Here is a 26,178-nt window from a genome sequence, read left to right on the forward strand (position 1 = left end):
GATAGAGAAACAAAAATGAAGCAAACCGTAAAATGCATAATTGATTAATAAACATTTCAATTCAATGATTTTATGCCCTAATAAATTTCGGTTAAAGAAAAAAAAAAAAGAATGAAAGGAAAACGTCTCTAATTAATTTGGTCTTTTCTACTAACACAAATTCAAAGTTAGATTTATGCCTTTGAGCGATCGATCTCCATTCAAATGGAGAATACTCTCTTTACGCTTATTATAACTCACCTTACATCTAGAGGTAAGTTAATATCCCTCCCTAGGAGATATATTTTATATCGAACATGTTCCCTAGCACTCAAAAGCTGCATATATACACACAATGCAGAGTACTTCTGTAACACATCTATTCGTCTTTTTTAAAGAAAAGCAAGCAATATTTACCCATAAAACGAAAATTTGAAGTTATGTTCAGTGACTTCTCTTATCAAGTGAGAAAAATGTTATCTATTTGTCTTTCATCACTTTTTTCTGACCTTAGCAGTGTATATGGGCATTCCCTGAGTGATTGGTCATAGTAAAAAAAGAAGGACTGAGAATAGTAATTGCTGCGTACCCTGTATAACATTCGTTTTGTATTCATCAACGAAGTGCGGGGTCTACTAGTTTTTTTTTTTTTATTTCTAAAGGCTAGAGATTCCGCATCAAAGACATCGTAAATTAATTCGGGTCTAAGACTTTAAGCCGATTTAGCCTTGTACGTCTGTCTAACCGTTTATCTGTCGAACCGTTTACTTTCACTGTCACAAAGAGTGGAAAGATCAAAGAGTGATAGCTATAAAGAAAGTGTTACATCAATTGAAAAGATTACACTTTGGGGAAAGACTTGCATTGAATACCTTACATCACTTCCCCTAAAATTAGATATGACTGCCATATGAAAGCTTAATTTTCACTGAAAACTCTATATAGGAGTAAATCGAAAAATAAAGTAGTGTGAGCCAAATCATTATTACGAAGCGATTTCCGTCATGAATTACTACATTTTCAAGAATTGATCCAATTCATTTTTTATATTCAATCAATAGAAATCTTTCATACTTTCGTACTTTATTTCCTGATAGGGCGTTATATGAGGGGTAATCGTACAAAAGGTTGAACGGTCCAAAAAACCTCTTCATAAATGGATTCAAAATCTATGAATATTATACAATGAAAGTAGACGTTCTTTATCCCTGCCAAATATTGCGCACATCCGCACAAGCTTAATATATATGCCCTTACAAAAGCGAATGTGTACGCTATTTACCCCTAAAACCCCTCGAAATGGGTAAATAAATCTGGTTTAGATTTCATTGTAGATATTATTTTAAAATTTTATAAACGTTTTTGTGAATCAATAGAAGTCTTCTGAAGCCTTAGCGATCAAGTTACACACACATTTGACATGAGTATCTTTAATAAAACACCAACACAATGTATGGTATAAAGGATTAAAGAGAAAGCTACCAAATATATGTTTATAACAAGCCACTGTTATAACAGCGAATATTACTCACTGCATAGATATATGACAAATTAATAGTCGGCGATTGATAGACTAAAGCCTTTCATATTAAATTTAATTGATTATAATACTTGCTATATGATATGTGAAAGTAGACAGTGGTACTAATTACAGTAGACTTTCAAATAATATGTTAAATTATTTCCAAGAGAACATTAACTTAATGAAAAGGCATAAAATTAATTCAAGCTTTAACGGAAGTAGCTTGCCTCAACGCGTTTTAAATATTTTTTACAGCCTTTTTCAAATCCTATGGCAAGCAATAATTTAATTCGAGATTTATTTAACTGGAAGTCATGTAATTCCGACATATAGAGTAACATTAAATTCGATTTAATTTATATAGTCTTCCGGTATCAGCGGAGACTACTCTGCTTCTTGTAAGACATAATTTTATTCTCTTGCTTCTAGGATAAAAAACTTAAGCTATAAAAGCTGCTTTATGATCGGAAACGTTCAACTTTCAGGAATTTCTCTTCTGCGCATAGGTTCGAGTGAGTTCGTCTGCCTACAGTGTAGCAAATTTCATCAAAATATTTGAAAAATTGTAACCTTTAGGCTGAAAGCAAGAAAGCAAGACAGACGGACAAACAAAAAAGTTTCGTTTTAAAATCAGTTGGTATAAATCAAGACGGGCACACCTCACCCTCCTCCGAGTGTTGCATACATCCGCATAAAATTTAATGCACCCTTCCACCATAAGCGGTGTAGGATATGAAAAGGGCAAAAAGGTCTCTTTCCAAAGCTGAATAAAATACTCTGCATTATTCTACTTGTTCATTGTTGCGTATTTTTTAATCATGTTACCCGTTGCTCTCCGCTGCCTAGCAGAGTTTTCATAATTTTTCCAAAACGTATTTTTGTTCAGTTTTTAAATATATTTTGATACGATTTTTTATTTTATAAAAAAACTTTGAAATGAGGAAAAAAAATATTTTGAAAAAAATTTTTGGTCCTTAAGAAAAAAAGGAATAATATCTTGTTCTCGATGATGTGCTGTCGCCCGAAATTGACGCAAGGGAAACGCGTAGCGGCGAATGGCGAAGAGTTTGGAGATGTGCGTGTGCCAGATGAATTGTCAATTTTTCAATAATCTTCGACATTATGGATTGAGTTGAATAATTAATGTTTACTGCCTCAAGAACCGACTTAATATTTAGCATATCCCCACTTCCCAACATTTAAGTGCTGCATGGTGAGGACAGCAAGGCGGTAAAAGGGAACGTGTCTAATCCGGCTCTAAATTGCAAGTGGATTGTCTTATAATTTACCCATGCTTTCTTTTTTTTACATCTTGTTTTATGAAATTTTAAGATAAGTAGTGGAACATAGGAGAGGTGAAAGCAGATGTGGTTTCGGTTATAACAAACGTTCTCGGTTCCAGCTTGCAGCTAAGCTTGTAACAATTTGTTAGGGGCTTCAGAACAAATGATGCGTTGGTGTGGAAAAAGGGCTAATAAGGAAAGGCATTCGTGCAAGCCCTAATGAAACTACAAATATGTATGTGTTTGCTATGGTATAGGATTTCATATGGCGACATTTTGATTTTGCTTTTTACTGCCCTACATTATCCAGGTGGCGGCTAGTTTGGTTCGAGATGTTTCTTTCAGTATGAAGATTGCGAATGAAACGGTGTTGCGGATTTCGAAAAGTTCCCCCAATTCTTAGATTATAGATTGTGTTGTTTATGAATTAGGTCAAGAAAGACCCGCGTTTTTTTTTATTGTTCCAATTTAGAGTGTGTTGTAATTTAAGTTAAGATTAAAAGTTTTTAACCAATGCGGCAGTCTTTAACATTTTCTTGGATAAGTACATGAACCTTGAACTCTGACATAGCTTGTAAATGGGTTTTACAATAGTTTCGATAGAGTTTTGCTCGGCTGCGAAACTTGGCATTTTTCGCAGTAAGCTACGGATATGGCAGACAGAGCGATCTCATGTGTGGGTATTATTTCTCATTATTCGCATTATTCTGCTGTTGAGAAATATTAGTTGGGTGTTAAAAAAAATGAAGGCGGATGTCAGACGAATAACTCTCCTTAACTCTGTCCAAAAAGCGAATATTTTCAGATAAAATAAGCTCTGCCATGAGAAGATTGGGCGTTACGTCTTAATTAATCTATGAAAAGATTTTCGCTTGCAGAAATTGAGTTTTATCCATAGGCTCAATATTTTTTCAAAATTTTCTTTTGATGTTCAATAAACTTGTCAACGGTTTCAATTAAAAAAATCTATTAACAAATTAATTACTTGTCGCCTTTCTTCTATAAACAAAGTCGCACAGTAAACATTGACATTTGTATTAAATTCTCTTTGAAATTTAAAACCGATTTTATTGTCGTTGATTAATTAGTAGACACCATCAAATACACTTTGGTTAGTTTAATATTACAAACAATTGTTGAGCAACTTTGCCAGGCTACCACAATATTTTATATATTCATACGTATTCTTTTTAAATAATTTGTAAACTTGTTTATTTGGGTTACTATATACTGGGTACTATTCACTCTATAGTTGAAATACTTTGAATACAAAGAAAATAACTTGAAAGTTTGGAAACTAAAAATCTCTTTAAAAAAAATGCTTATTTCCAGCCCTTGCTTTTACAATTCTATTAATTTTACCTAAGGTTTAAAGGTATTAACGTAATCCCGTATTTAGGACACGAATAGAATTGTTTCTTCTTGTATCCACTGATCTATGCTATTTGTACTAAAATGGGTTAATGGAATGCCTACTAGTAGCCAGAAAGATGTGTATGCGATGTGACGAGGGCGATCAGAAAATCTTTCTGCAGTTTGTGTCAGATTGTGAATAAAAATAAATAAATTTGTAAGTTTCTTTAAACTATATAGGCATTGAGAGTTGCTTAGCACTTTATCTCCACTCGTAATTGTTTTTTTTTTTTCAATAAATTGTTTCTACAAGCGAACTATTCGATATCGATAAGTTTCCCTTAACGAATTTGGTTTTGCACGAATCCGAAATTTAAACTGAGAAAATGGTAAATAAAAGAGCATCTTCTTGTTAAGATAGAGAAATATCTTCTTCTTAATTCTCGTTCCTATACCCTCTACTACCTGTTGTACAATGGTATATTAATTTTATGCGGATGCATGTAACATCCAAATGCCTCAAAAACCGAATAACGATCGATTCAAAACTAATTCCTAAATCGATTTAAACTTATCTATCCGTCTTGTATTCTTGTGTCCAATGTAAGGATCACAATTTTTGGGATAGTTTGATGGAACCTAGTAGTATGGTTCGCATCAGACCACTTTTTCGACCACTTCCCATATTATGATGCCTTATTTTGATAAATCGTTTAATGAATAACTGTGGGATGTTGTAGGGTATTCAATGGAAGCCGAGAGCCTATATAATGATTTTACCTGCATGCTTTTTAACATTGGCAGCGGAAATGATTGGATATAAATGCATTGTCCTATTTTAATCGTATTACTGATAAAGCTTGCTGGAAATTGTATGACATATTTTTTTGAAAATACTAACCTTTCCTTTTTATCTCTTTGGACGAATATGCACGGGCCAACTAATAAATGTAAACATAAGAAATGAATGCAGAATAAATCATAACGCAATTAATTATAGCATTTTGTTTACAATTTAGTCATTATTGCAGGTAAGAAACGGAAAATATTTTTGCAAAAATGTTGATATTCTTTGCATAACTTTTAACTTGTTCTGCAATGCGTATATACGTGTGTATACGTATATATACATGTGTGGTATCACAAAAGTATTACATGTGTTCATTATTCAAATTGGTTCAATGTTAGCTGAAACTTAATGGAATGTCGAGTGTTTCAAGTATTCGGTAATTCCTACTCTCTTAAAAATTCACTCTCCTGTTTTAGCTTCATCATAATAATCAATCAACAATTTACAACTCTTCTCAATACCGAACCTATTTAACTACTCTCATACGCATTCAATATTTATAACACCCAACTACATATACATGCATAATTAGATTTCGCATTTTGCATTTATTTCAATTCATATTATTTCTGACTTTTACTATTTCTACGACAACTTGCCGTTTATTTACAAATATACAATCCAACAAATTTTTCAAGTCAAAATAAACATTAGCCTTGATGTTAAATTACTTACAACGAACCGAACCGATCCGAACCGAACCCGACTTTTTGCGCACACGTCATTTACCTAATCCCGTGATATTAATTCCTTTTACTATACAGAATGTTAGCTATTGTAAAATACTTTCTTATACGATAAAGATTATTATGAAGGAATTAAAGTTTTTTTGACAAAACTCCCGAATATGTGGGATTATCTCTATTTTAGGAGCAAATTCTCTTTAGAGAACATACTTAAAAAAACTAATCTATTTTCTCGGACTTTTCGAAGCGACCGACTCGAATGCGATGAAGATGTTAACTGCCTTAAAAAAAAGGTTTCAGTAAAAGACATAAACGATTATCAATAGAAGGGCATTAATCTTTGATTTGATGCTCTTTACACTTTTGAAACGATTTCGTCTCATTTCGACGGATTGTCATCGATAATCAATTCGATAAGAGACAATTGTGAGGAATGTTATTGAAATTGAGCTTAACAGCTTTTGTAAGATCAACTTTTGCTTTCGCACTTTTTGTATGTTTGTGTGTACAATGTCACTTTTTTAGGGATAATATTCTTTATTTTTAAACTCTTTGTACGAATGTGCGCTACTGATAGATTAAAGTGTTAAAAATTATAGGATAATAAATTAAAGCATTTTGTTTCTAATTTAGTGACTATCATATACTATAAACAAAAAGTTATCGCACAAAAAGCACGCGCTGCTTTGACGTACTACATTTTAATAATGAAAATATACTTCTACATTGAGATTATAAAAATGCGTGTCGATAATCATATTCATATTCGTCATATTACGCTGTACCACTTTGAGCAAGAATGAAAAGAAGAGAGATTCATTTAGCGAACTTGACAAATTTTTCGGTGGATGAGGACAATCAACAAAAATCAATGTAGGGAATTGTTTGTCCGTTTCAAATCTAACGGCGCTAGCTTGGAAGATAAGCCAGCAAGAGATTGACTATCGGATTTCGAAGACCAGGCACATTTGAAAGCTTGAAAATGTAGCGTTCGTCGTCTTGGAAAGTTCAATAACTAGTTTTCAATTTCATCGAAATATCCCAAAAATTTTTGTATGCAGGTTGAAGAAAGGAAAAAAAAACAAGACGCATAGACGGTCAGAATGGGTTTCTCAATCGATCGGCATAATAAAAGGAGGATCTATCTCAAGCCCTTTTGCATGTTATTTACATTCGCACAATGTTAATAAACCTTTGTACAGCAAGTGGTGTAGAGTATAAGAAGGCGACACAACGAATTCACTCGTGCGTTTATATGTCCGGCCGTTTCTTTATCGGAATGTATTTTGTTAGTATCTCGTAGCAAAAGGTGGGAATCGAAATGCAATTTGTCGCAAAAATTAGTTGTGCAGGTAGTCCATACGTTTGGTTTATTGTTACCAGGATTGTATAAATTTTAATTATCCTAAATGCATCATCTCACCGATTAAATTTCGAAACTAGTTGAATAGCTATCTCAAGAGACTGTTCTAACAATAACCATTTCAAGAGGTTATTAAAAGCTTTTAAAACATAATTCAAAGCGATATTCAAAGTTCAACACAGTTTTGTAATGCACACCAGCCTATCGGATTTTCAGTTAATTTTTTATTTATTGCAATCACTTACTTTACTTGAAGTGCACTCAAAGCGATTGTTTACGTTTTCATCTCTCCGCAAGATTACTTTTGGAAACTATTTTATTAGCCGCCAATAATTTTTTAATGGATATTGTAATAATTTTGAAAAGACACCGCAAACAGCTAACAAAGTATTATTTTGGTTTTTTTTTTTTTATATTTGCGGTTAAGCGCAACGAATTCGTAAAATATAAAATCATCCATCTCTTGCACAGCGATTGTTTTTCTTGTGCGAAATTTGCATATATTTACATAGACGGATCTCTACACATAAACTGAGCGTGTCACGACGCAACTTTGGAAATTCATTTCTTTCGCACATTATTTATAAACAAATGCGATCTATCAGAGAAATGTAAATAAACGAAAATTAAACAAAATAAATAAAAAGGAATAAGTAAGAAATTTATATTCGATTGCGACCGAATCTTTTACACCCATCACCGTATTATCTGATCAAAGATTGAAAAAAAATGGATAAACGAACAGACGAACATGCTTTAGGTATATTCCGTAATTGAAACTGGTCAAGAATTTATACAGTTTATGGGGTTTTTGATGCTTGATTCAGCGCTTTAATAAGGTATTGAAAAAAACCTTAAATTTTGATATGCTATAGCATTGGGTAGGCGTGGACAATTTTCCCCATTTCACACGTTCAAATTTTTGTAGAATTTTCTACTACAGTTGATGAGTGATAAGCCAAAAATAAATTTTTTATTCCTTTTGAAAAAAGGAAACATTCATAATTGATGTGGTGCCGTAGGCGTTCAACCAATTTCATAGTTTTCAAAAGCAATTCGCGTGCAAGACGTTCAAATGTTTCTGTCGAGTTTAAAGTCGATAGGTTTATCTTTGCGAGCACGAGAATGTTTACAACTGGCGGACAGACTGACATGCTTAAATCATTTCAGGATTTAATGTTTCTGAAGTCTCTCAAGCCTCCTTCTGGGTGTTGCCCTTCGGTGTTGGATATAAAAAAGAAAAAAAATTCGTCTTTGAGCGTACATTAGATGCCGTCTGTCCATATTGGTAAGTTAGTGAAATGAAAACATGTCAACATGTCCATCGAGATCATGTAATCGTTACGATTTTAAGTCGGTTTATAATTCATGGCAGAGAAAAAATGAAAAGAAAGGGCCGCTTTACAATGCCTAAAAAATACTTTTTGCCTTCTATAGATGAATTGATAAAACAACAGGAGCATGTTCGTGAACGTAAATTGCTAACCTGATGGTTTCCCAATTCTTCTTCTCGTTAATTTTGGTGCGTTAATTAGTAGTTGAAAGAACATCTCATCACACTGTTGTACAGACAAAATCTTAGCGATATATGATGATACTAAATTGATTCTTATATTTTCTTTATAACAAATTAATTAATGATTTATTAAAGTTACGTAAAGACATTACTGCAATTATCAGAATCATTAAATATGATGTAAAAGCTATTGTTTGAGAAAATATGGTTAATAGCTATAACCATTATGGAATAGAAATAATTTTCAAATAAATACGATCGGAAAGTACCAGGAATTTAATTCTCTGATAAGGTAAGCTTTCCTATCTTAATGTGTGCATCAACTACGAGCAGCAGCTTTTCGTTCATCGTAGTTTAATTTTTATTATTATTTTTTTTTTGTTTTCTTTTAACCCGAATCCAGCCATGTGAGCCTTAGGCACTTATGAGAATCGTGGGAATAATTAAAATGCTGTTTATAGATTAAATTCATTTATTTAATAAAGCGTCATATAAAGATAAAGTATTGCACACAGGCCGTATACTTTTTAATTTCGAATCACAAAAAATCGTACAAAAAAACTAAAGTGAGCCACGGTCCACCATCAAACACTCTACCTCACTTTGCTTAATATTATTTGCCAATACATATATTTGCAAAATCCCACCTTATAGTCGAACGCAAAAAAAAAAAACAAAACGGACAGATGGACAGAGAAGCTTAGATAGGTTCTGAAATTAGTTCTCAATCGATCGGTGCAGTAAACGGTAGGCCTCATTTTGCATTGAACACAAAAAGCCAAGACAGATAGATGGCCAGACAACCTTTATTCGATTCCGAATTGCTTTCTGAATCGATCGGTATAATGAAAAATTGGCGTATTTCAACTCCTTCCGTTTATTGTATACATACGAATGAACATTGTATAGCTATACACTGCAAGTAGTATAGGGTGCAGAAAAAACCTTCAAAAGATAAGAAAAAATTTATCTGCTGATGCTAGTTCTGCATGAACTTTGTTTCAGTTCAAGGCTCGTAAAGAAATTTTCAAATATGACACTACAGCGAGAACTCAATGCATCTTTGCTTGATATCTTGCCATCAGTTGGGTCCTTCTTTCCCGCCTAAAATATGAGATTACTTTCTGACTGTCTGACTTCGAGTCATATCGTGGTATAATAATACATGTTTTCTGGAAGGGATTAATTTCGAAATCGGACTAACTTCAAATTTCCATTTGCCGTAAAGTAAGGAGAATAATATTCAAAAAATTTAAGTTTAAATTTCCTTTTAGCCTCAAAGGCGCCTCTTGGTCACATCAGGGTTAAAAAAAAATTGCTCTTTTGTGAATAGGGGCACAATACAATGAATTTATTTTATTTTTGCTTCAACATCTGGTACTTAATTACGAGATGCGACCTTGATTTAGAAATCACTCAATTTGTTCTAAATCACATTTTTTATCTATGGACAATTTGTCAAGGCTTTAGTTAAGATAGTAACAAAAGTTCGCTATAATCAATAATCCCCCAACTTTCTGATCAGTAATTGTCGCCGGTGATTGTCATCATCGCCTTGTACCATGTTAGTTACGAAAATTTACTCTAGAGTCTGGATTGCTTGGTGAAAGGCATTTAGTTAGAGTAAGGGGAAGCAATGATTATAACTTACGTCACGTAACGACTGCATTTCAACTTTCTATAGATTATTGAATAGATGCTTGAATTCTCTCTATTATGTTTATTTAACATAGAAAGTAAAAAACATTAAATTTTGTAAAATTTCATAACAGTACTAATGATTCATACATAGTGTAGGGGTTGATATTGTAAGCATTCATTGCACATAGAATATAATAGAAAACGCTTTATATGAAAGTTATCTGTAGCTGAGTTGTTTTTTTTTTCTTTTTTTTACTTTGCAAACACTTGAAGTGAGCGAATGAGGGAGTGTTTGAGGACTTTATTTATCTTTTGTTTTCATACTTAATGTTAATCATTACAAATCTTTAATAAGTACAAACAAAGCCATTGTATGTATAATGTATATATGCATACATATATAGATGTGTGTGCATATCGCTATATAACAACTTGTTGTTATTTCTCTCTTTTTGTTTTTGTTTTTTTTTTTTTTTTGCTATTTTAAATCTACAAGTGCCCGTTTCTTTACAAGGAACAGTTAAAACAATTTAAAGTGTTTGTTATTGTTGTTGGCTTTTAGCACAAGATTGGGGGCCGGCCGCTATATTTTATTTTAATTCAATGCCATAGCGCAGAATCTTTATATGCAAGCACCTCTCGTGAGATTATTTGCAGCATATAACCTCACCATATGCACACACACACACACACACACACACGCATACGTAAACACACATACACACACACACACACATACATATGCGTGTGCAAGAAAAACGAAAGCGAAAAACAAAAAGCATTCTTCCGATTATGAACTCACCTCTCGCGCGAGCTCTTTCAGAGACCCCCTCCCACCACTTCGCACATCCAACACATTTCACACAAACAAGCATAAAGTGAAAAGCAGTCGTGACTAGTTAGTTACATTACATTAGTATTTAATGCATTTTATGTTCTAGTCTGGCAGTTGCAAATTTGTTGCTTAATTGGAGACTCAGCAAAAATACTTTACTCCTCCAGTCCGCGCCGGAAACCAAACACATACAAAGCAAAAAAAAAAAAAAAAAAAACCAAAAACACACAGAAAAAAAAAAAACAAAAAACTAAACAAGACATAAAATAAAAAAATAAATAAAAAATCCAAGCAAGCACACAACAATAATAAAATCTAAGAATATAAACAAATTTCACGGTGTATATATAACGTGACAGACTAGCGTTTGCAATCATTCTATCGTAGAAGTTGTAATAAAATTGTGTTCAAATATCCTGTGCAAAAAAAAATAAATGAAAATAAAATATATTCACAATAGAAAAAATATATACAAAAATATTTCTTTCATTAAAATTTGAACTATATATATATATATATATAGTTCAAATTTTCATATATGTATATATGTATGTGCATTCGTTCTTTCACAAAATTATTTCATTTATTTTATTTTAATTACATTTTCTTTTCAATGTGTAAATACTGACTGATTGACTAACTGACTGACTAACTATAAAAGCTTATATATATTTCGGAATTTCTAAAATAAATAAACAAAAAATTTCATTGTATGAAACAAACTAACAAGAAGAAAAAATAAAAATAAGAAAAAAAGTTAAAAAAATTGTACTCAACAATAGCGAAGGAATAAGTGATCGTTCGTTAACTTTATTTATGCGACAGATAGATTTGTTGTTGCTTTTCCCGACACGGATCTTTTGATATTGTAAACTTTTGAGCTAACATTTTTTCTTTAAATATAAATCGCATTAATTGAATCCATTAAAATGGATATAAAAAATATGTCCGATTACTTTAAAGCCAATTGCACGTTTGGTAATAAAAATGATTCGATTAAACGCGTTATTGATGCCGGATATGGGGTAAGTGTGTTTGCTTTGGAAATTTGAAAAATTATAAATTAACATTTATTTATTTATATATGCGTTCATCCAAACAATTTACGTATGATTTGCAAATTTTATAATTTTTTGTTTACGTTTATCGTGAGGTGAAAACAAAAGTGCATTAAAATAAAAGACACAAAAAAAAAAAAAAATAAATAAATAATAAATAAAATTAGAAAGAAACTATTCTTTGCTTTAATCGATATTCTCGATATCCGGTATGTACCGAAAATGAAAAGAATATGTCGGTCTTAAATTCCGTTCGACACTTTCAAAAATGTGAACCAAAGCCTTGCCAGAGCTCTTTCTTTTTTTTTTTTTGGACGTAGTGGCAACATCCTTCCAACTAGTGGCCCTAGTACACTGAGATAAAAAGGCATCCTTCAAGATGCGCCCTTGGGGATTGCTGGTCTTGATTGTATCATGAGAAAAACTGGCGCATTTCGTTCACCTTCATTTTTATATCGTCTTCCCGCCATTGTTCGCTATTCCCATTCATTTTATTATTTTAACGTTTGCGGCCGGTGCTGTTAGTTCCTTCCATTGGTTTTATCTGCGTTCTCCCCTTGTAGATACAGAGCCAGAGCTTCAATCTTCCTACCTTCTTAATACGTTCCATAAATGTTAATTTCCATAATACATCTATACGTACCCGCATATGAGTATCTATCTTTGCTCTCTTTTGCCCACCCTTTTACTTTATAGTTTTGTTTTTTTTTATATCAACAATCATTCACTGTCCTCTGTTTGAGTAATACAGTGGCGGTTAAAAAAGGATGAATAAAGAGAAAGAGCTAGGGAGGGGATAATCACAGCGCAGTGGTCGCAAACCCTGTTGGTAAGTGGTACGCTTTCAACGATTGAAGCGCTGATTACAAGCTTTAGCCGCGCTTGTAAGCGAATAAGCTTTGCGGCCCTTGAGATTTGAACCCGCGAACGCTGGCTTAGTACCATGCGATTTGCCCATGGACTCCTTTGTCCCTTTTCATGTATCATCGTATAAGTTTATCAAGTCGTGTACCTACCTATCTGTTCAATTTTGCTTCACGCATCCGTCAATGTCTCTCCGTCTCTATGTTCCTCGCTTTGGTTTTTTGTTTGCGGTAGTTGAAGCGCCCGAGAGGGCAATATGCGTGACTTTAACCCGCTAAAACCAGCATTGCGTCGATTCCCTTTCATGTCATTTCATTAGTCAGTCTTTTATTTTGATTAAGCAAAAGACTTTAAAGACTTCTTAGCACGAAAAAATGGTGGGAGAACCCATTTTTATTCCGTTAGCATATTTTCTATAAAAAAAATGCAAATCTTCAGTGGAAAGATATACTTTCCTCAACTATTGCAAAATGAACTTCCCTTTAGGACCATTATCTATGCAAAGCTTTTGTCTCCCAATTCTTTTGTTGTTTTTATACTATGGATAATTTCTTAAAATAGAAAGTACAACATTATTTACACAATGGAAAGCGAAATAGAATTTAGATGAGCTAATCGACGTAGGTTAACGAAGATAAAGCAATAGCGTATTTATAGTGTACCGTGAGCAAGATTAGATGAGATGGAGTCAGACGCCAGTTTGAAGGGAGTATTATTGCTCGCTGGCTTATTAGCGAGTTCACATCTAAACTTAGGTTTAGTCATGCCAGGTATTGTCTTCGTATGCGACCAATCGAAATTCATCTTTTGCAATATTTAATATAAACAACCTTCACCTTACGAGGGGGGGAGGTCTTCTTGAAAATGATTGTATTCCACATCCATACGATCACCTGCAGGGCAAATCTCAATGAAGATCGTTTAGCAACAATTGAACAAGCAGTATTTTCAAAATTACAGTTATGTCGTCAAGACCAAAAACCATACTTAGCTAACACTCGTGGTAGATGGAGAAGTCGTTCAACTGTTTCTCTTGGATTATTCGAAACTCATCTTTGTGTATCATTATCATCTTGAAACATTTTGCCCATGCCTATTCGGGGACTAGCGCTTGAGTGCGTATCGATCCATGTCCAAGAAACCTTCTAATCTTTCCTGGCCAAATGTCATTACAATGACGGACATGTATTGATAGTTGATTATTATTATCATTTTTATAAACAATTTAGTTAGAGAAATAAATTCTAAGACTGAAGTCTGAAAACACTAGCAATACAAAAGACTATGGATTTTGTTGAAAACTTGACCGCACCTGAGATTTGAACTCACGACCATTGAATTAAATTAGTCGACATGCCTTGCGTACTCGATCACTCACACGGACAGTAGTTGGAATGAAAAATCTAAAAGGAAGAGCGCTTGCTTGAAATGAATGAATGATGAAGAGACATCACTCGTTTAATTTCCTTGTAAACTGATTTTTGATAGGAAAAATATGTTCTTGTTCTATGATCATATCAACAAGTCAAATAAGTAAATTATACCAGTCCATCGTTTACGATCGATTGAAAAGTTTGCATGACTCTATTTAAGAGTTAAACATTGTGCAAAAAAAAAAAAAAAAAATTTACAAAAAAAAAACGTCAATTTGTGTCATTCTAACATGCTAACAGAACGTTTAACAAATTTTATACAATTTTCTTAAACGCTGAGTATTTAAATATTATATAACAATGTATTTAGTTTTACTAGTTAAAAGTAAATTTATTTTAAATTATTTTAATTTACATAGACTATGACTAGTTGTTATGCAAATAAATGCAAACGTTTTTTTTTTTTTTTTTTTTTTTTTTTTTTTTTTTTGGTTTACATTAACATAGAAATTGCTCTAATTAAATATGTAACATAAATATGTAACAAGTTGGAGAATGTCAATCAACCAGATTTGAAATCTATAGGTCACAAAAGTACCGCACCCAAAAATTGTTATTATTAATTATTTACACACATTTAAATTGTTAATGCAGACCATTATTAATGGAATGCAATTTTAAAAGTCTTTGTTTTTATTTTTTTTTTTTTTTTGTTTTAAGATAAGAATAATAATGAAAGTAATTGTTAAGGATAAGGAAGTGTATATGAAAAAAACTTTAGATTTCATTTGCAAACAAATCACATAACATAAATCAAAAATCATTTTTTAATACTTACAGCTTTCGAAGTTATATCCAAACACAAATTTTGTCCATAAAATGGAAAATATATCAAAGATTGCACCATTAATAACCCAAACACCGAATGATGCCGCTTTCACTATTGAATTAATTACCGAAGAAGATACTGATGGTGTACTGGAAATGCTTAAAACATATTTCTTTAAGGTAAGCTATAAAAGAAACCATTGAAGTTAAAAATTTGATTAAAGAATTCTTTTCATTCATTCATTCATGTGTGCAATAAAAATGAATTATTGATTTTACTTTTATTGATAACATGAGCGAGAAGGGTGGGTCAGATCAACTTTCAATTGAATAAGTTTTTTAGTGCTGTTTTACCGCACTACGTTTAGCGTATTTATTGCACCACATAAGAAGCGTAAAACTTGAAAAGTAACAAAGGAAGGGATTTACGTTAACAGGATGTATTGGATAAATTGATTCGTTGTCACCGATCGACATTTGTCATTAACATTAGATTTACGAAAACCTCTCAATTTATTTATCAAATTTTATAGATCTTCATAGTCGTAAAACTAAAGATAATGAAATGATATTGAAATGTGGCAAACATTCCTTTATTGATTAAAATTTTAAAGTTAAAGTGTAAGCGCAATCTGTTCACCTGCACGCCCATGGTGCAGAGAAAAATAATACAACCTCGCAAAACCGCGATCATATTAAAGCAACATTGCTTAATACGCGCGATTTACCTATGTCGTATTTAAACTAGCTTTCATCCTTAAAAAGTCGTTACGTTTCGAAAGTGAATTATTGTTAATTTATTATCGGTTGCCAGGCTTATGCATGTTTGCGATGGCTTAGGGGTTCATTTGCAATTTGGTCCTGTACCGGTTGTAAGTGTGCTCCTATGCTGATAGTGTACATGCTTTTTTTTTCTTTTTTCTTTTTCTTTTTTTTTTCTCTTCTTATTTGTTTTATTATGCTTATACTCAATTTTATTGTTAATTAATATTAGTTTTGCATTAAGAGCCTATTGAACTCAACTGTTACTTGTTTAGTTGAGTTTCTAGTATAAGTGGAATAAAATAAATAAATAAAATAAATAAAAATAAATAAATATTTTGAAAAATTTTCATCTATAACTTTCGCGCTCGAGAACAAATGACCGTCAAAGCCACTTGCATACTGGGTACAAAAACGGTCTTGATCGGTTTTCGATCGAGTAGTATGTTCCTAATTAACGATAAAATTGTAACTCGAATGTATTTCCATTTCATTTACCATTGCTTTAACGAATTGAATAGTGGAACACGGGTCATCATTAAATACACTCAACCGCCCTGCAATTATTCAAAGAACGAGTGTTCAAACAAAAAAAAGCAAGCAGGTGACCAAACGGACGGATAAGCTTAAATCGATTCAGAAAATGATTCTGATTCAATTAAAAAGTAATTTGGAATTAATCGGTACCAAATTTCATTGAAATATCTAAAAAATGCCGGCCTGTAGATTGAACACAAAACGGACAGATTAACTAAGATCGATTCAGAATCTGATTTTACATCAATCGATATAATAAGAGGTGAGCCTATCTCAAGCTCGTCTGGATGTTGCGCAAACTTAATCTACCACGACACCACAAATGATGTGAGATATAAAAATACCGGTAAAACCAACCTATCGTTTTTAAAATTTGATTTTTTTATGGCCTTTTTATGTGGGCTTCATCGAATTTGGAAACTCTAACCGATCAACGCAATTTATGTGTAATTTGCTTATAACCTGCAACAGGTGTTATTTCAAAAGTATTGCCTTACGCTTCACTGTTTGCAAAAAAAAAGGAAGTAAATACACGTGCGCTCTTGAAAACACACAAGGTATAAACGGTGTGCACTGAAATTCAATGCAAAAACAAAGTAAACGGCACTGAAAGTTATAGACGATCTCTCGGTATGAATTTCTAATGCTTTTGATTTATGTATATATATATATATATATATATATATATTGATTTATATATATATACATAATATATATACATATATATATTCAATGAATAATTTAATTATATACTACATTAGGAACTACTAGAGAAAAATTTGCATTTTATACTAGGGCCACATACAATCGCTTACATGCATTTTTGTGTGGCAGCCGTAGTATTATTTTTCAATCTAGATAAGCGGTACTACAGCAGCAAGAAAAACGCAATGACTTATATGTTTTGATCTTATCATAAGTAACAACATTGTTGCGATAGTTGTGAGAAATGGAAAACAACTGTATAGGAAAGCACGTGGAAAAATTATTAAATTCAGCTTAAAACGAAACTTGGACACTCACCGTAGGCACGATTAAAGTATGAAATAGTTAGTCATTACAGTTAGTGCATACTTTCTAATAGACATTCCAGTGTGACAGTTATATAAAGTTGTTAAGTGTTATTGAGACGACGAGGGCATTTTCTGTAAAGTTATGAACGCGGTTGCCTAGATTGCACTTTTCGTGTTAATTTAAAAAATTGCGACAAAATTTACCTTTTCGATGACTATTTTATAAACATGAGTGACTGCCTTCGATAATAAATATTTGCTTAGATGAAGTTTTGAAATCCTCTTTGTCGATTCTAAAAAATTTGAGAATGAGAAAAGAGAGAAAGAGATTGGTGAGAGCAGCGTCCTTTAAGGGGTTTCAGATAGAGTAGCAATCGATCCACAATAGGCTCACAAACTCATCGTTACGCTGTTCCTGACAGGCAAGCCTAAGTTAAGAGAAAGCTCGTCCTGCAATAGCTTAATATGCAGTTAGTGTAGCAGCCACAGTAAATCCGTCGTATGAGTGATTGACATTCGTGAAAGTAGCGAATGGAAAGCCTTGCCAGGATAACAGTATCCTGCTCGCTTGATGTGTCTGGTAACAGCTGTTACAACCCATCACAAAGAGTTCCATTATATTAACAGTAAGCTGATTGAAATCGGTAGACATTTTGAGCAGCAGTGTGAGGCACGCCGATTGATACAGTCTGGACAGAAAAGTAATTGGCTTTGGTGGTCTTTCGTGAAGTTAAGTGATATGCGTAATGCTAACGTAGCATTACAGCAGTCTTGCAAAGGGTTCAGTGCAGTGCAGTCTTCTGCACTAGCAATGCTTAAATCTACAACGCACACGATATGAGGCTTTATTCATCATCACCTATGGGCAGAGACAACTCCTACCATTTATCGCAGCTATCAGGACAAAGCCGTACACATTCATGTAAAATTTAGGTGTGTAGGTGTACATAATATTTTAGGCAGCGCAATGCTCGCAGATTGCAGTTGGATTTTCTCTGCAAGTCCTGCCGCCCATGCTTCTCTGTTTTCTCTAGAGACCGCTTAGGAAGCAACTAAAAATGCTCTTAGCCCCGTTTCTATTTGTAATAAGCTACACTTTCTTGGATTTACCATGGAACTTGGAATTATACGAGACTCTCCTCTACTTTCTGCATTGATCTCTACATTCCTTATGACGAAAGTGACTGCAAATAAACTATGCACTCTTACCTCCACTTCTATTGGATGAGAAATGAATCGTGAAAGAATTCTCCGATATTTTCAATATTAACTGCCGAGAGGATCTTCTCTTGAAGACTCTTCAAAGTCAATGATTGAATGATGAGTGAGAACAAAAATGACTTATCTATATTTTGGTAGCTTCTACAAATCGCCGGAAGATGATATGAAAATTAGCAAAATCGGGTTAAAATTTCTTGCTGATAAAATATATATATATATGCGTGGCATAAAACAATATTTTGTGTCAAGTTTTTACAAACGTAGCAAGGAAACTATAATATCTCCGATTTTTGCATGATGAGTTCAATAAAAATTGTTTTCATTAATGAATAGCGCAATGAATAAAGTAATTTGGTTAAAACTGATTTGCATAAAACCGCGTAACCATTGATAATTGCTGCTGTTTTTCTTTTATTTTTATATTGGCTTTAACATCTGTTCGATCTGCTGTGTGTTGTGTTTTTTCGTTCGTTCGTTCATTAATTAAAATATGTGCGAACAGCTTGTGTGTGCGTCCGCTAAACGCTTATGAATGTTAAATATGTATGCGATTATTGCTTTATATTAAAGTCATTTAGTAATTGGTGTTGGCAAAACTGTCCATTGCCTGCTCAAATTTGTATAGATATATACATTCTATATATTATACATATACATACATATATATATATATATATATATATATATAGTCGTAGGAAGTAAGATATGACTTTGTAGTATTTTTTGCAAAACACGCACATGCACACCTATTGTGGATCGTATATGTCTCATTCAACTAATGATTAATTTTGTCGATACTTAGTGAGACCAACCGTCATGCATGCGAACATAAATTTATTAATGTATGCAATGCCTTCGCAACTGGCACTCAATTAATTATATATTCTAAAAAGCATTAATCTACTAACCTCATGTGTAAAAACTATATTTACATTCATAATTCACGTTGAGTAGTTCAGCTTCAAATACTTACCTTTAAATTTTCTAACATAAAAAAAAAAGTGAAACATGAAATACTTCGAGAGAAAAGACTTTTTTGAAAGTTTTGCAATTCAAAGGTGTGAAGATAAATTCAAATACAATCAACTTATCAGGTCCCTCAGCCTTGACTATGCTTACATATCAAATTTTGAAAAATTGTTAAAAACAATTCCAGAAAGAAAAGGTGGAATTTCTTTAGCTCATTCCGAACGTAATTTCGTATAGATTCCTACACAATTTTATCTCACCCCCTTTTCTATACGAAAACTTAAATATATTTGGGCCTACAAAAAGGAAAACCAAAAGATTCCGCAAACTTTCTTATAGTAATCGCTTATTAGGAATAATTTCCCTTTATGCTGATAATAGGTCAGTGAAGTTTATTACTATTACTATTATATTATTATTATTATTATTATTATTATTATTATAAATTTAAAGAATAAATTCGAAGACTAAAGTCTTAAAGCACTAGCATGTAAGGCTTTCGGCTTTATTAAAAACTCTACCGCACTTGAGGTTTGAACCCACGACCATTGAGTTGCTAGTCGAGACTCTTGCCTACTCGGCCACTTAGGCGGATTAAGTGTAGTTGATAGTGTAATTATGTCGGGAAAAGCTTTTAAACTTCGGAGGAATCCTTATAAATAAATTAACTGTATCGGTTGCTTGAGAGCCGGCCTTTAAAGAGAAACTAGTCGCAGTCAGCCGAGATTGACTCAGTATGAAAGAAATGGATTTAATAGGCATTACGCCCGAAATCGGGAAAAATAGTCCACCATACCACTGCTAGTACATTGGGTAGATAAGCCAGTCTCAAAATTTTTTTTTTTTTTTAATAATACTACCAATCAATCTGGGGATACCCGCTATTCGTGCAATACGATAACGGTCGGAAAGGAAGAGATTGGAAAGCGACTGCATCCTAGTGGTTGTGTACACGATCGGTAAACGCTATGGATTTACCGACTGACCATTTAGTATAATTACAATCAAAATAAGTAAAATTATACCATACTGAGGTTTGAACCAACAAACGCAGACTTGGTACTCCCGATTGTTACCTGTTCGGCCACTCTTGTGACCGAACGTGCGGTATTCTGTCCAGGTTGCGGCTTACAAAAGTTCTAGGTTTACGAAGCCAATTCCTTCTGTATTAAAAGGCTACGATCCAACTTTTGAGTGAAATTATGACTTGAATATGGATGCGAATGGCTGGGCGTTCCTTGAACTATCTTAGTTTTGTAAGCAATAAAGTTGGCTGAAATTAATCTACTTATCAATCATTGATATCAATCGATTAATGCGATTAGTTCAGGCGATCTGATCTTCCCCTGTGAATCGAATCAAATCCACTTTGTAAGAAAACTGGAGCAAGGCTTACAAATTTCGTAGATCTGTTCATAAAGAACAAAAATAATCGAATCTATCATTCAGTAGCCTTTTACATAATCAATCCTATAGCTTATATATTCTTGTTGTCAGATTTTGCAGGGAATAAAGGAATTTTGATTTTTTTTCGCTTCCGGATTTGTAATCTTCTTCGCCAACGTATGTTTTAAACGATCAAAAATTCTAATGGAAAAAAATGTTTTTTTTTGTTCATCTTCCGGTAATCGATAGCTTTTTATACGATACGAGCAGTTAGGGGTGAAACAATATGTTATTCCATCTGCTTGTAAAATATAAAAAAACCTATAAATATAAATGAGTTTTTTTCTACACAAAAAAAAAAAAAAAAAAAAAAAATTAATTTATTCAACAATATTATAATTATACGACATTACATAAGTTGTACAAAACATTTAAAGACAATCGCATGTTGCTATGTTTACACTCAGTATCGCAAGAGAATGGCATATTAAAATTGTCCTCCCATTTGTAACACATTTAAAAAGTTTTAAACCAAGATACTTTAAAGTATTTATATGCTTCGATTTAGGTATGTTTCTCCTGTCCCCCCCATCCGTCTGTCTGTCCACACTATATATATATAGTACATTGTCAATTCATTTCAACAATGTCCAAAGAACGCTAAAACAATTGACTTCGGGAAACCGGGTTCATCTTGTATTGCAAAGGAAAAAAATGCTCATAAATGGACCTTGAAAGAAAGGAAAATACCTTCTCGAACCAGGGTCGCAATGAATAGAATACTTTTCTTTTATCCAACCGATATTGATTGAAAATTTGACACAAACATTTACAAGGGATATATTGGGTTCTAAAATGGTTCAAATCGGTCATCTGATGTTCTCACAATCAAATAAAAAAAAAAAAATATTTTGCAAACGAAGCCTACAAGTAACAAGTACTACCGCACCTTAAACATTTAAACATATACATATATATATTTATTTATTTATTTACTTATATTTATTTATTAATTTACTTTTGCATTGTCTATATGTTTTGTAAATAAATTTAGCTTAGATCATATGCTTGCCCGTATTGAAAATTCCACCATTTTTGAAACTTGAACCCACTACCATTGTGTTATTAGACGCGATGCTTTGCCTATTCGGCTACAAAAGCGTAATATATACATATATATATGTATTCCCGATTAGCCTTGGGAATTTAAAGTCGTGCCTTCCGCCCTAAGTCTGCCTAAAATCCATAGATTAAACTGAAAATTGTTTTTTACTTACCTGCGGACATGCTTCGAGCGAGCTGATGGGCGCGGAAAGTTCGTTGCACATAACGGAATGTAACTTTCTTAGATTTTTTATTTTATATTTATTCATTTTTCTTATTTTTTTTACATATTTTGAATGGATAAGTGAGTTGCTATCTGCTGTTAACATATTCTGAATTTTATGTTAAAAAACGCAGTTTTCTAATTTTATTGGAAACGATCATTGTAATCCGTAATGCATTAATTAAATTTACTTACATGATTGTGAGTTTGTTTATTTTTTGCTTGCATAATATATAAGCTATTTTGACGTGTCGGTGAAAGGAATTGCAATCAATTGCAAGAATATGATAATAAAAAATACATTGTTCTTAAAGGTGTCATTTTATTAAATCAAGCAAGAGAAAGCAATTACGAAGTAATTATTGTGGAAAAAAAAGAAAAAATTGTACTTTCTGCTCAAAGCTATTTCCGGCGTTGTGATCGGTCGCTAATCATAATCGCGATTACCAAAACTGGCTTAAATGGTTCAATGGGTTATAGTGGGTGCTCAGTTGGCAATGGCATAATAGCTACGGCCGCTTCCCTTTCGCTTTCGATGCCCTCATTCTTTTACGAATGTCATCGTATTGCCTGAATAGGGAACATCCATTGACTGATTGCTCCATATTAGAAAAAGTTGGTGATGCCCCGCTGCCATACACAGAGGAACATCTCAAATGGACATAACTCATATTTTTTTTGCAATTTTTGTAACTGACATATCTTGTCTTGCAACGAAGTCGATATTAATTAGAGGCGCATAATGGGACTCAGATTGCCCAGAGGCTAAGGTTTGAACTATACCCAATCTTCCTATCTGGTACTCCAGTCTTGATATAGGCCCTCTCACTTGCAAGATTGTCTTGTAAGTTGGATAATGTCGGAAATCAGTTCTAAATTACACAATGAGTCTTCGAACTTCGTTTAATCGAGCTTTCACGGCTTGTGCGGACAACTCTCTGCCTCGTTGCTGAATTGTGTTCACCACATTGCCATATATGCCAAGCGTTTTATGATTAACGCAACGAATCTTGGATTGAAAATGCTCTAAGAAGTCTACTTCTGTTTTAATCGCTACTATTTTACTTAATCTTTTTTTTTTAATTTTTATATAAAATAAACTGATCTTCCCACAACCTACACCACATTTGCCGCAAGGGTTTATTAAAAATGTCCTGATAGACTCACCTTTTATTATAGAGAATATATATATCATATAAGCCTGTCTGTCCGTCCGTCTGGTTTGTTTTCTTGTATTTAACCTATAGGTCGCAAATTCTGGAACGATTTCAATCAAATTTACTACACATACATGTTTTGATCGAAAAACGAACGACGTCAAAAATTATTCGGATCGAACCACTTTTTTGCTAACTTCCCAATGCTTTATACCATCGTAGCATGGCTATTTATTTCTGTACCCTATAATCCTTGCGGCACGAGAGTATACTTAATTTCTGCGGATGTGTGCAACACCCAAACGGACTTGAGATGGAGTCACCTTTTGCTATAGCGACTGATTCAGAAAGTGTTTCTAAGCTTGCCTGACCGTCTGTCCGTCTTGTTCTTTATGTTCAACATGTAAGTTGCAATTTTTGAGCTGGCGCAGCAATGAACGTCTTAAAAAATTCTTAGAATTGGACCACGATTTGTGGCAGACAGCTAAAGACATAATTTCGATAAAGTTTGAATCATTATTATCAAGATTGTACTGTTAATTGTAGCGTATGTTGCAAACAGTATGTAGAACTTAATAACATGAAACATGTATAGATACATACGTAGAGTTTATGAACACATGGATAGATTGATTATATTTATTTCATAAAACCTTAATACTCGCTCGCTATTTGTAAACACACTTTCCACTGTTGTTGTGATTCATTTATGGCATTTAATATAATGTAATGTAATTTTCTTAGTTTGTAAGACAATAAATATAATGATATCTCGCTATTTGCATAAATAATTGATTCATTCAGCACAAATGTCCATAATTTACAGAGAAGAAATGGCAAAAAAAAAACTTTTAAATTAAATTAAATTAAATTAACGCGGAAATAAATTCAATTCAAATTAATTTACATTTTTGTTTTCTTACAGGATGAACCAATAAATACTTTCCTTAATATTGGCGAATGCAAAGAATTGGAAGAATTCTCTTTAAAATGCTTAAAAGATAATTGTTCCTATAAAGCTGTTACTAAAGATAATGAAATTATCGGAGTATTTTTAAATGCTCTAATGTATCGTCCGGTACGTTTTTCATTATTTTTTTTTCAAATCGTTAAACAATTTTCCCTTAAAATATCATAATTGATATTAATTTTATAAATTATTTCAGGCTGTAGATGCTGTTCCTGAAAAGGCTGCTGATGACTGCGAACATCCAAAATTTAAAAAGGTTCTTGGCCTTATGGATTATATAGAAGAGAATTTTAATATTTTCGATTTATATCCGAATACGGATGTCATATTGGATGGTAAAATTGTATCAGTTAATACAAATTATCGTGGAATGGGTATTGCAGGCATGTTGACTGAAAAGACTTTGCAATATATGCAGAGTCATAACATTCCCGTAATGCATGTCCTATGTACAAGTCATTATTCGGCACGAGTCTTGGAGAAGTTGGGATTCCATGAAGTTTACCGTCTCAACTACGACGATTATAAAGTAAATGATGAAGTTGTCCTCAAACCCAGCGAACCTCATGTTGCGGCCCGTATTTTAGTTAAGGAAATTGCTGATCTAAAGATCAATAGTAACGGTAAAGCCTAAATTAATGAGTCAATTAGCATAAAAAAGATGTTTCTATTCCTTCTCAATTATCAATCGATCAATTGAATCGCTCGCTTGATCGATTAACTGTTAAACGGTTGTTTTCGTTGCATTGCATATTGTTAATAATAATCAATTAAAACTTTGTAAATTGTATGTGATTTTATTATATAATATTAAGTAAAAAAAAATAAAAAATAATAAAAAAAAATAACTAATAAAAATAATGTGATTCCATTAAAAACATTAAAAAAGATAAATGTAAACAGATGCAGACACAAGTACACATACATACACATTCGAAGAATAATAAACAATTATATAGTGTTAAGTAAAAATTTTCAGAAAAAAAATTTATATTAAAGTTTTTTTTTTAATTTACTGGTTTAATTTATTGGTCGTACTTAAGTTAATAAACAATTTTTTATTATTATTTATTATTACATTAATAAATACTTATACTTGTCTCGTGTGTTTGCCGTTTTGTACATGCCTTTTTGGATACAATTATAGTACACTTATCATTTAAGCTGTTTTTTTTTGAAAGTGTTGTAAGTCTATTTCTTTTTTTTTTGGAAAAATATGTTATCTATAAAATAAATAAAATGCTCAAAGCAGATTGCATTTATTGCTGTCAAATTTAGACTTACATCATTTTCAAAGAAAACGGCTCATGTATCACTGGAAAAATATACATGGATTACAAGTATATACTTGAATTGGATTTGCTAAATAAATGTAACGTTTTAAAAAAATGTGGTGGAGGATCTTATAAAGTGGATGAGTTCTTCTCCGCATCCGTTGTCTCTTTTATTCAAACATTCTTAAGATTCTATTTCGGGGATAGAATGTGTTCGCCAAAAACTTAGGTTTTTTAAAGCAGTGCAAAAATACTTCATTAAACCCATACCATTTACGACGCCTATATCAATAATCAGAATATAGCTCCTATGCGTGGGCGGCAGTAGCCAAACTACTCTTTGAAACGTACAGCGGAAATCTCAGATGTTCATGACTGATGAAAGTGTGTCCAAAACTTTCGATGCCTTTG

At 32.7% G+C, this 26,178-nt stretch overlaps 1 protein-coding gene across 1 annotated transcript; it reads left to right on the forward strand.

Annotated features, from left to right (window-relative positions):
* Positions 1-11,725: 11,725 nt before the first annotated feature.
* LOC119641732 (dopamine N-acetyltransferase) lies at positions 11,726-25,281 on the forward strand. The gene is made up of 4 exons (XM_038040550.1): positions 11,726-12,053; positions 15,164-15,331; positions 24,449-24,601; positions 24,690-25,281. The coding sequence occupies exons 1-4, from the start codon at positions 11,958-11,960 to the stop codon at positions 25,125-25,127; spliced, it is 855 nt and encodes a 284-aa protein (XP_037896478.1). The 5' UTR covers positions 11,726-11,957; the 3' UTR covers positions 25,128-25,281.
* Positions 25,282-26,178: the final 897 nt, after the last annotated feature.

This window comes from Glossina fuscipes, unplaced genomic scaffold (assembly GCF_014805625.2).
Source record: "Glossina fuscipes isolate IAEA_lab_2018 unplaced genomic scaffold, Yale_Gfus_2 174, whole genome shotgun sequence".
In the NCBI taxonomy this organism is placed as follows: domain Eukaryota; kingdom Metazoa; phylum Arthropoda; class Insecta; order Diptera; family Glossinidae; genus Glossina; species Glossina fuscipes.